At 40.7% G+C, this 12,776-nt stretch overlaps 1 protein-coding gene across 1 annotated transcript in view; it reads left to right on the forward strand.

The window, feature by feature from the left end:
- The first annotated feature begins 9,101 nt into the window (after nt 1-9,101).
- Nucleotides 9,102-12,776, forward strand: part of MARCHF5 (membrane associated ring-CH-type finger 5) — a 53,519-nt gene continuing 49,844 nt past the window's right edge. The window contains exon 1 of the mRNA XM_047760018.1: nt 9,102-9,461. Within this exon, the coding sequence (XP_047615974.1) occupies nt 9,427-9,461 (35 nt within the window). The 5' untranslated portion in view covers nt 9,102-9,426. The remainder of the gene's footprint in view (nt 9,462-12,776) is intronic.

A 12,776-nucleotide genomic window follows, 5' to 3' on the forward strand; every position in this document is an offset into this window, starting at 1 on the left:
CTCCTTACACATATGCTAAGTTAAAAAAAAAAAAAAAGTAAATGGGAGAATACTATACACACTATCTACTCCCTGCTTTTTTTCACTTAACACATAAGAAGTATTTATCTGTTTGGGTGTTTGGCAACCATTCAACTTTAAGATATTACTTAAAGATTTGCCCTGACTTAGTATCATAAGAATATAAGCTCCACAAGAGTATTTTTGTCTCTTTTGCCCTTCTCTATCCCCAGCACCTAAATAGTACCCAGATCATAACTACACGGTCAATAAGTGCTTGCTAGTGGATGGACTTCCTTTGGAGGGATTGCCTTCATTTAAGGTATACTGCCGTCCCTTAGCCAACCGCAACGAAGATTGATTAAATGCTCCCCCACCTCAGATTTTGTACTGTGAGCAGAATAAAAACCGTTGGAGGAAGTCTATCCATTCCAGTGATGAACCCATAGGAGAGCATGGGATGTTCCTGCAAGATTCTCTGTGGTGTCTGCTAAACGACTGCTTCCAGCTGGATTCTCCTGCCTTACTTTCAATCCTGTGATCTCACTCATACCCTTCCAGTGAATTTCCCTTTGCTTAAGTTAACTCAGGGTTTCACAACCTCAGCACTATTGACATCTGGAGCTACATCATTTTTGTTGTGAGGGGCTGTTCTGTGAATTATAGTATGTTTTGCAGCATCCTGGGTCTCAACTTGCCAGATGCCAAGAGCATTCCTAGTGTAACTATTGAAAAAGTCTCTAGACATGAACAAATGTCCCCTAGAGGGACTGATTTCACTAGAGTTGGTTTCTGGGGGTGGGGGTTGGGGTTGGGAATCCTAACTGATGACTGCTACATCTTTGGCAACTTTTCATTATGGCCAATACAGAAATATCTCATTTGTTTCACTAGCTCAGCTATGTAATACTGTTATATTGATATGCTGCAAGTTATTAAATCAACTAATAATGGATTTTAAGGTTTTATCTGGTGTTATTTTAAACTACAGCTTTTTGGAAATATAAGTCAAACACCAAATAATTCACCCATTTAAAGTGTATACTTGAGGAGTTCCCATTGTGGCACAGCGGAAACCTGTCTAGGAACCATGAGGTTGTGGGTTCAATTCCTGGCCTTGCTCAGTGGGTTAAGGATCTGGCATTGCCATGAGCTGTGGTGTAGGTCGCAGACGTGGCTCGGATCCTGTGTTGCTGTGGCTGTGGCATAGGCCAGCAGCAACAGCTCTGATTAGACCCCTAGCCTGGGAACCTCCATATGCCACAGGTGCAGCCCTCAAAAAAGACAAAAAAGACCCCCCCAAAAAAATGTACATTTGAGTGATTTTTAGTATATTCACAGAATTGTCAAATCATCACTACACTCAATTTTAGAATACGTTCATCACCTCAAAAGGAGGTGCACACCCCTAAGGGTCATTCCTCAAAACTCTACCTCCCCCATTCCTGGGCAACCACTAATCTACTTTCTGTCTCTGTAGACTTACCTATCCTGAAAAATTCATACAAAGAGAATATGTTCGCTTTTGGACTGGCCTATTTCACTTAGCTCACGGTTTTTAAAACTATGCTATAATATTTAGTAATACTTCATTCGTTTTTATTGTTGAATAATATCCCCTTATATGGACATATCACATTTTTTCTATATATCAGCTGATAAACATTTGGGTTGCTCCACTCTGTGGCTATTATGGATAATGCTGCTATGAACATTCATGCACAAGTTTTTGTTTTAGACATACGTTTTCATCTCTTTGGGGGATATAACCAGGGTAGAACTGCTGGGCTATATGGAAACTTTATGTTTAGCATTTTAAGGAAGTGCCAGACTGTTTTCCAAAACAGCCACACCATTTTACCTTCCCAACAGCAGTGTATTAGAGCTCTAATTTTTTCACATTCTCGTCAACATTTATTGTCACATGTCATTTATTATTCATCTTTTTTATTATAGTCATGCGAGGGAGAGTGAAATGGTATTTCATTCTGTTTTTGTTTTTGTTTGGTCTTTTTGCCATTTCTTGGGCCGCTCCCGTGGCATATGGAGGTTCCCAGGCTAGGGGTCGAATCGGAGCTGTAGCTACCAGCCTACGCCAGAGCCACAGCAACTCGGAATCCAAGCCGCGTCTGCAACCTACACCACAGCTCACGGCAACGCCGGATCCTTAACCTGCTGAGCAAGGGCAGGGATTGAACCCGCAACCTCATGGTTCCTAGTCAGATTCGTTAACCACTGCGCCACGATGGGAACTCCTCATTCTGGTTTTGATTTGCATTTCTCTGATGGTTAATGTTGGTGAGCATCTCTTCAGGTGCTCACTGGCCTTTTGTATATCTTTGGAAATGTCTATTCAGATCCTTTGTCCATTTTTCAATTGGGTTATCTACCTGTTATTTAGGTGCAACCCATATACATATATACATAGTCTCTTAAGGGCCGCACCTGCAGCATATGGAAATTTCCAGGTTAGGGGGTCGAATCAGAGCTGCAGCTAACAGTCTACACCACAGCCACAGCAATACCAGATCCTCAACCCACCAAGCAAGGCCAGCGATCAAACCCACATCCTCATGGATACTAGTTGGGTTCATGACTGCTGAGCCATGATGGGAACTCCTATTTATATATTCTTGATACAAGTCATTTTTCAGATACATGATTTCCAAAAATTTTCTCCCATTCTGAAATGAGTGAATTTTCACTTTTTCTTAACAGCTCAAAGGTTTAAAAATTTTACTATCAGTTGTCTTTCAGGTAAAAATAGTGTGGCATGTGAACTGCTTTCTCTGAGACAACTGTCTTAATTTGGATGCAGCAGAAGTGTGCATATTTCCCATTTCATCACACAGAATATTAAAAATACGCATACCCAAGACTCATGATTTAATAAACAAATAATTTTTACTGCTTAATCAAGATTATTCTTAAGTGAACTTTTGTTTCATTTTTACTCCATGTATGTAGTGGTAAAGACTCTATCACCATTAGTACAGTTTGGTGTCAGCATCATTAATGGTGCTAAGATATAAGCAGTTTATCAACCATTGCTTGTGCTATCAGTGTAAATGCCAATGTAGTGAAAAAGGCAAATAGTGCTTTAGTGTTATTATAAAAATAGCTTTGGGAGTCCCCATCGTGGTGCAGTGGAAACGAATCCGACTAGGAACCATGAGGGTGCAGGTTCTACCCCTGGCCTCCATCGGTGGGCTAAGGATCCAGCATTGGGGTGAGCTGTGGTGTAAGTCGCAGATGGGGGTCAGACCTGATGTTGCTGTGGCTGTGGTGTAGGCCGGCAGCTGTAGTTCCAATTGGACCCCTAGCTTGGGACCCTCCATTGCTGCGGGTGAGGCTCTAAAAAGCAAAAAAAAAAAAAAAAAAGCTTTGACCTCACATACCTCCTGGAAAGGTTTTCAGGGAGTCCTACACATCTGCGAGACCACCATTTGAGAATTGCTGCTCTACGACATCCATATTTGTTTTTAAAAAGATAACAATTCTTTATATATACATTTTCTCATAAAATTGATATTTCTGGAACAAGATCACAAGAAGGAAGATGGGGTATGTTATCCAATGATTTTTATCTACACCTGACAAACCGCTGCATATGGATACCTAAACCAGGGAGAGGAATTTGAGCAATGACAATGAAAAGCAATGGGTCTCCACGATATTTACGAGGAGGAAAAGAAGACTAATTAGTGGGTGACCTTTTTTGTGCAATTATTTACCCTTTATAAATATCTATTCCATTAGAGTGGCTATCAGATGTTAAAATTCTATCTTCTGTATAGAAACTGAAGACAGATACGTTTTAGATTGTCCTCTCTAAGTGGCCAATAAAGCCACTGTCCAGAATTAAGAAAAAGTCAATTCAAAGTAATCCTATAGATGTTAAAAGCCAGTAAAGTGTATTCTGTGGACCAAGGTCTTCCCATAAAAGTCCTTTAAGAGGCTCAGGAACATTTTCTAGTTGAGAACTACTTAGCCTAAGGCTCTTCAAGAACTTATAGCTGTGTTAAAGCAAACTTCTGAAATAGTTACAGACCGTGGCTAAGTTACTGAGACCTAGGCCAGTCCTAACTTGTTTTTGTTCCCAACCCACCCTGCATACCACTGCAAAATTAATACCTCTAAATCAATCTCACCTTCATTCAAGAACTTTTAGTAATAATTAAGAGCTAACACCAACAGAGACCTTAGCCATACCCAGCATTGTCCTGAACAATTTAAATGAATTTTCTCATTTAATCCTCCCAATAGCCCAGTGAGATAGGTTGTGTAATTCTCCTCCTAAAGATGAGGAAACTTTGGCTTTAAAAGATGCAATAACCTGCCCCAAATTGCTGAGCCTCTAAGTGGCAATGCTAAAACTCAAATATAGGCTTGAGTTGAAGCTCTCAGCCACTGTGGTATTTCTGCAGTGATACCATTGGTCTAAAAATCACTTAGGAAACTTGTTTTTTAAAAACAAAACAAAACACAAAAACAAAAACAGCTAATTGAGCACAACTACTGGGCACATGGATCAGAACATACAGGGTAATTTTCTGACTCACAGCAGGTTTGGGAACCACTACAAGTTAACTCTCCATTTCATGGTGCGTTTCAATGGTGTCAATTTCCTATGTCTAAACTCCTTCTGGCAGGAGTCTAGGATAAGGGCAAAATTCCTTAAATTGGCCTACAGAGTTATTTATAGTCTGTTACTTGACTGACCTTTTTGGTCCTTATTTTTCCCCCCAAGTCCCCTCTTTGTTTCAGCTTTTCCTCTTCATCTCAGGGCTTTCCTCCACAGGATCTTTGCACATGCTGTTCTTTGGCCTGGGATGCTCTTCCCATTCCTTTGTCCAATTAACTCCTGCTCTTCCTAAGGCCTCAGCATAATGGACACTTCCAGAAAGAAACTTTTCTGACCTCCCCGTCTAGGTCAAAACCCTAGTTATTATCTCTGATAACCCCATGTACTACATTTGCAACCTAAAAAAAAATATATTTATGTAATTACCTCTCTCCCATTATAAACTCCATAAAGGTGGGGACTGTGCTTGTTTTTGCTCATTACTGTATCCCAGTGCCTAACTTAGTACCTGTCCACATAAATATTGCTTGTTCAATAAACACTTGTTGAAATAATAGCTTTAAAGCCTTTAAACTATTCCCTACTTAACAAAACCATATTTTTCACTCTTACCAATAGAGACACACAGTTCCAGTTATGGAGGTTAACTCCTCTCTCTACACCTTTTATCCTTATCCAGACCCAAGATTCTTCTCCACCTGTTTATCTACATAATTCCTCCTTTTGCTACAAGGTAGAGCCTAAATTCCCCTTGTTTCACCAAGTTTTCTTTAACATACCAGCTCATAACAGTCTCCTTTAAACTTTTACTTCCCTTTTTATTTCTATGCCATTCACTTTGGCACTTCATCATATGCTGCCATGTGTCATTATATAGTATTTCTTAAGTGCCTTGTTTTATTTCTTCTTAAGAATAAGTATTGTTAGGTAGTTTGTATGTTCTTAAAAGGTATTGTTTAATTTGTGACTAGGGCACCCAGGCAAATCATAAATCCTCTGGAAATGTCAGCAGAATAAATTAATGAAGACTATTCTTTGGCCTGCAATGTAGACTCAGCCTGAAGTTTATCACCAAATTTGGCAATTGACAATTCTTAGAGGGCACCCGGATATTTTATATTATCTCTATGGAATACCTCCAGAGCTCCTTTTGGCAGACGGTTCAAAACAAATGTCATGGCAGAACATTAAAGTAATATACTACTTTAAACTTCCTAACATATCTAGAGCATCTCTATACTCAGATATTTCTAAATCCATTAAAAATTATGAATATATCCCATAATTCTTTAGGAAACAACATTATCAATCCTTGTTCTTATTCTGAGGGTGGAAGAATCTTGAAATATTTTCAGTAGATTAATTTCTATTTTAAAATGTAGCACTGAAGAAACTATTTCTTTGTAGTGATGTTGCTACTCTCTTGGCTAAATATCATTTACCATAAGTCTTTAACTCTATGTAAAATGCCTAAGTCCGTTTCTACTTTTTTTGTGGGGGAAGGGGTCAGACTAATATCTTAAGTAATCAAGACTTTTCTCCTTCAAAATCAGAGAGTAAATTATCATTCCAATTATTCTAAGTTTTACTGGAAAATGCAAGAGCAATGAAAACAAAGTGGACAAACAAAATTGAAGTACAAGCTGTGTGTGTCACCCATTTCAAATGTAAGGGACTTACTTCATGAGTTTTATTAATCGTGATTTTTGCCCCTACTAATTACAAAATATAAAAAGTTAGGAATTCTCCTGTGGTGCAACAGGTTAGGGACCCAGTGTGGGCACTGCAACAGCTTAGGTCACTGCTATGGCACAGGCGATCTGTGGCCTGGAAAGTTCTACATGCTATGGGCTCAGCCAAAATAAATAAATAAATAAATAAAATAAAATAAAATAAAATATATATATATATACACACAAATATATGTTTGACAATAAAGAATTATCAGTTATCTGTTTCTCTTTAGATATCTTTATGAACATTTTATATGGAACAAATTAGTTTTCTAACTACTTTTCTGAGACATAACTTACATATTATAAAATTAACTCACACTAAATGTACAAATTAATTCATATTAAGTGTACAATTCATTTTAAGTATATTTACAGAAGTGTGCCACCATCACCAGAATCTAATTTTGTTTTATCTTGCTTTTCAAACTACAATATAATTGATAAAGTTGTATAACCCTCACTACTCTAATTCTGGAATATCTTCCTTAACCCAAAAAGAAACCTCATACCCATTAGCAATCTCTCTTCATTTCTCCCCAACCCCTCCAGCTCTAATCTATGTCTCTATGAATTTATTCTTAATATTAAAAACAAATGAAATCATACAATATGCAGTTTTTGAAATTGGCTTTCACTTGCATCATATTTTCAAGATTCATCCATATTTCACATGTATCAGAACTTCATTGCTTGTTACCACTTAATAACATTCTATTGTATGAATACACCACACTTGGTTTATCCATTCATCAGATGATGGATATTTGGGTGATTTCCACTTTTGGCTATTAGAAATAATGCTGCTATGAATGTTGGCATACAAGCTTCTGTGTAGACATATGCTTTTATTTTTCTTGTGTAGATATCAAGGAATGGAACTACTAGGTCAGGTGCTGATCACTTTTTTTTCTTAATAATCACTTTTTAAAATTAAAATATAGTTGATTTACAATGTTGTGCCAATTTCTGCTGTACAGCAAAGTGATGCAGTCATGTATATATACATACACATACACATACATTCTCTTGCTATCACTCTTAAGATGAATAACTTTTTTTTTCTATTTCAAAGGATTTTTTGACACAGCCAGGAAATGGAATTTTCATGAAGATGCTAATATAAACTCTTTTTTTAAAAAAATAAGGTTAATCTGCACACCATTCTGCTATCAATAGAACTGTTATCATATCACTTTCCAATTTGGGATTCAAATAGAAATCTTAAGATGAGGTGAGAACTCCTTTTAGTGTAAATCATGAAATTAAATGGCGTTTGTCCTAACCTATTTAATAGATATTCTAGGATCAAATTCTATTTTTTGAGCAGCATGTATGCATCCATCCTGTGACTGACAATTGCTTAAGAGATAAACACACAGCAAGGGACTTAACACAGTAGGAGTAGCAATAAATAGGCATTCACAATATCAAACACCCTAAATTACTTATTTCTCTTCCCTATCAAGGGCCTGCTTCTCATTTCATGAGAAAAAGGCAGAAGCATTAATTATAACTAGTCATGTAAATTTCTAAAGCCTTTCATAAAAGTATCTTTCAGAAATTGGAGGCCAAATAAACTTCTAGTCACATGTTATTTTTGTTTTTCTTCCTGGCAATGTACACTCTAGTTCAAATATATTCAGGACGCAAACTTTAAACAGAATTAAGAGCTGATTGTAAAATTCTATGTTAAAAAAAAAAGAGCTTAAAAAACATTTTGATTTGAAGAAAAAAAAAATCAAGCCTCTTGCGGCAGAAATTAGACATAATCAAGGGAAAACTACCAGACGTCGTACCAATCACTGCACTAAAGAACGCCACAGGTCGTCCAAAAGACGCATTCATTTTAGCCAACAGCTCCTTTCCTCCCGCCAAAGCTGTCCCTAGAACATCAGAGAACAACCCAAGGAGCGATTTATGATTTTTCCCTTTTGATTCCCCCCCACCTCCATATCCATCCATCCACCTGCCTGGAGGTGTCAAGGCGCCTATAAATGGTTAACAGTGACCAGAAGCAGAGAGAGAAACAAACACCCCTGACAACCCACAGCTGAGTAAGCAAGAGCTGTTTATTCACGAACATGTTCCATTTGGAGACTATCGGAGAGCCCTTGAAAGCCCGGGCACATTTAGAAGGTTCCTAGAGAGGGAGAAAATAATCTTTCCCCCAATCCCACCTCCCCTCTCCCCTCTCCCCCACCCCATCCCCCGGGGCAAACATACACACTCGGGTGGGAACCATCTGGTCACGGTAGCCCCTGTCCTCCTGACCCCTCAGGAATAACACTAGAGCATCCGACCCTTTGCGGGGGTTGTGTAATTCCCCAAAATGGGTTCAGATGCGGCAGAGGCTGGCCCCTGCGCCGAGAGCTTCAGAAGGCGCTTCTGCCACCCCCACCTCCGCCACGGCCCGCCCGGACGCCGCGGCCAGGACTGGGGACCCTGCTGAGAAATGGCTCTTCAGCCCCCACCCCTCACCTGGCTCGGTCCCACCTGAGCGCAAAAGCGGAGAGAAAAGAAACAGGCAGGGAGGGCTGACCTTGATGCTACTGACAGTGGAGCGGCACATCCTGCTGCTTCCTGGAAAGCGGCCCGCAGGACATTTTTCCCCCTGGAGGAAGGAAACGGGAGGGCGCCGGCCGGGCGGCGGCGGGCGCAGCGGCGGTGGTCTGGGCAGGCTGTGCAGCCTCTAGCGGGGACGGTCCGAGGACTACATCTCCCAGGCTGCTCTGGGCCGCCTTGCGTCGTGACCCCGGCGCGCACGGAGGCGGTGACTCTTACCTCACAGAGGTAGCTCCTCCGCCGGCAGCAACTCGGCGCCCGCGGTCCATGGACCGGAACCCCGGGCCGACGGGCAGGAACCCGGGCCGCGATCGCCGCCTCCCCGCCCCAGGCTCCTCCTCCTCGCTCCCCACCGCCTCCTCCGGGCGCCCGCGGGCCGCGCACCGCCACCGCTGGGCTCGCGGAGCCGCCCCGGGAGGCTGGCTGGCGGGTTCGTGGCGGCCGCTGGACTGAGGCCTACTCCGCCGCCTCTCAGTGCTATTGTCCCTGGGCCCGGCCCTGACCGGGCCCACTGGGGAGGCGAGTGCGCCGGCTCCGCGGAAGATGCCGGACCAAGCCCTACAGCAGATGCTGGACAGGTACGGGCAACCTTGGGGGAGGACGCGAGCCGCGGACCCTCGCTCCGGCCCTGCCGCACCCAGCCTCGGGGCTCTTCGGAAGCGGAGCCCGGCGTGCTGGGAGGAGTTCCACGGCCTGGGGGCCGGGTGAGGGGCAGAAAGTTTGGAGCCCATACGTGGGAGAGGAAAGAGCGGGTGGCCTGGATGCGTAGACCTAAAGCGAAACTTAAAGAGTGCCGTATAGTATTGTTCGAACGCCGTTGAGAAGTGAGAGGGGTTCGTGTTAACCCACAGAATTAGTTTCTTTTTCTTACTCTTCTCCCCTCCCCCCAAACTTTGTTGTAATGTGTTTGTCAGTGATGTCACTGGCAAGGAGAACCAGACTCTTTTCCTGGGGAGTGATCCCCCTCCAATTTTAATACTTATTCCAAGATAAGCATTGTTTTGGAAAGCCTGATAGGCTGATTACATTTCTCCTAACTCCCCCATCCCATCCCCACCCCAGGCTGTAAGGTCAAGAGTATCCGCAAGGGACTTTAACGGTCAGACCAGAGTAGAGGTTATGGAAAACAGCCGTGAGTCCAACCCTGAACACTTAGCATATTTTACTATTCGTTGAGTTCACAGAGCAAGTTTCATCTTATTTTGGGGCCAGCTCCTGGGGGCTCCAGGGGGTAAAATTCTGTGAAATCGGCTACACCGCCCTCTGCTGTTCATATTCTAGTCCGAGGGTTCTATCAAGAGTTTTTGGGGACCGGTAATCCACATTTCCCCCTAAACCAGGACATAACTTCCCAGCATAGCCAATGCTACAGGCTAATAATGCATGTTTGGTTGCCTACACCTTTCAGTAGACCACTTGTCCCCCTGTTCAGCATGAGGTACAGCTCTTTGTACTGAGGGAAGGTCCGACTGGAAGGTGTTAAATGAAAGGCCTCGCTTAAATGAGATATACCCAATTAAATGCTGTTTGGATCTGCCCCACCCAGAACACACATCCCCCAAGAGTAGGCCTTCTTCCAAAGTGACAGACGTTTCCTTTGGAGCTTAGAATTTTGAGATGTCTAAGTTGATAGAAATCATGGAACTGACTTGTTTATTAGTTGGGGTGACCCAGTGATTAATCCAGCCCTTGTTTGATGAGAGCATTCAGGTCTGGTTGTGTTGACTACTCCCTTCATGTAAGCAGTTTACAACCTCCTGGAAGATGGCAGCTTACTCATTATTTATTTTGAATCCCACAACAGAGCCTGGTACTCAGCAGGTCCTCAGTATATATGTATTTGTTTTATGAACAAATGCATGAACTTTTTGGTCATTTTCCCCAATTGTCTAGGGGTTTGATAATTTACCATACTCACAAATTTCATAGGATACTGAAATATACCCAGAGAAGTCCACCTTTCTGCCACTGTCAGTTGCAATCAAATGAGACCCTATTCTGGTGCAGGGTATTTTGTAATTAACTTTTTTTTTTCCTCTGAGGGAAAACCACTTTTATGTAGGTGACTTTTAGAAAACTTTTGTGTCTGACTTTCATATGTTCTTTGGAGATTTCCATACAAGTTAAAAAAAAGAAAGAAAGAAAGAAAAAAGCCAAGAAGTACTAGTGAGGCATTTAAAACATCTCAACAGGAACTTGGAAATTCTGGCAGCATATACTGAAACAAGTGACTGTAATTCTGGCTTCCCTCATCTTCTGTACTTCTTGTATATACCCCAAGAAAGATTCTTAAGATGACATTTAAAGATCTTGATTATCTAATCAGTATTTTGCAACCTGGCCACATGTTAGCATCACCTGAGAAGCATTTTAAAATATGGATGGATTCCTGGCTCTGCCCAAGACCAATTAGTTTACAAATTTCTGGAGAACGGGACCTGAGCATGTATATTTTCAGACACTTTTCAAATATTTTTTGTGGTTGAAAACCACTACAAGAGGTAGTACAGCTGAATGAGATAAGCTTGGGCAGAAATCTTGATGTTCTTATTTTTCTGCTTACCAGCTATGTGACTTTGCACTCAAATTCTGAGGCTCCACATCCTCATTTATGAAATGGCAATATCCTACCTCACCAGATTGCATAAATGAAACATGTTTAAGCACTTTATAAACAATGAAACACTATTCATATGCTGTGCACACAGAAGGTACTTAAAATTCTAGTGTAACCAACCACTGTAGCAATCCCTGCCCCTCCCCCATCCTCTTCATATTTACTATCATCTTAATCTAGGCTGGCCCTACATGCAAATTGAATGCAAAGATACTTAATAGGTTGATTTGAGGAGTACTGATGGGCCCAAGAGAGTAAAATATGTCAACCTATTAGGGCCCAGATTTCTTGTCATGAATTTGGCTTACCCCCAGCTTTTCTTTGGGTGGCAATTTCTGAGGGGCATATTTAGCTAAGAAACTTGCCCTTGTGTTTATTTCTTCAGTGCAACTTCTGTCCTTAAGAGTAAGGAAATGTGTATAGCTATACTGTTCTTTTTCCTCTAGGTTAAAAATATGTTTTATAGTGCTTATTAAACATTTGTGCTTGTTGTATTGGTTTAATATATACTGACAACATTTGCCCAGTGCCATTCTAGGCCCTTGGTATATAGTGGTGAACATAAGCAAAAATGCTGAAATGGAGCTTTAATTCTAGTGAGGTTTGTGTTCCGTAAACTGTCAAATAAAATGAAGATTATATTTATGTAATATGAATGGTATGAACACTTTATACATTTAGTTTTTCAAGGTTTTTTTATTTTAATTTTTTCTATTATAGTTGATTTACAGTGTTCTGTCAATTTCTGCTGTACAGCAAAGTGACCTAGTCATACATATATATAATCTTTTTCTCACATTATTCTTCATCATGTTTCATCACAAAGTTTTTTAAATTCGTAGTAACTTACTAATAGCTGAAGTTCAATTGCTTTGCCATTTGTGAATAACTGAATTTAGTTTAGCACTTATTAGCGTATCGATAAATTTTATTCTTGCAGTATTTGTAGGTGGAAAGAGTATATATAGATATATATTTTGATTGCCTTTCATTTTTATAAATAAGCAACTATTTTATATAAGTTTATCATTTGAACCTTTTAAATTGAGAGTAGTGGGAAAAGGGGTGGTTTTCTAGTGTCATGAATGATTTGGGGTCACAAATCTTTGCCCTGAAATTATAATCGCTCATAAAATCAAACCCTTTACATCAGGCTCTTGGGATCTTGATCAGTTTCTCTTCCTTTCCTTCATTGCTTTACTTTTTTAAGAAGAAGTCTGTTATAGATTACTCTATCACCATACACTTTCTTGTTTTCTATTTCTCAGAATTAGTA

The sequence above is a fragment of the Phacochoerus africanus genome, chromosome 15, assembly GCF_016906955.1.
Source record: "Phacochoerus africanus isolate WHEZ1 chromosome 15, ROS_Pafr_v1, whole genome shotgun sequence".
Classification (NCBI taxonomy): domain Eukaryota; kingdom Metazoa; phylum Chordata; class Mammalia; order Artiodactyla; family Suidae; genus Phacochoerus; species Phacochoerus africanus.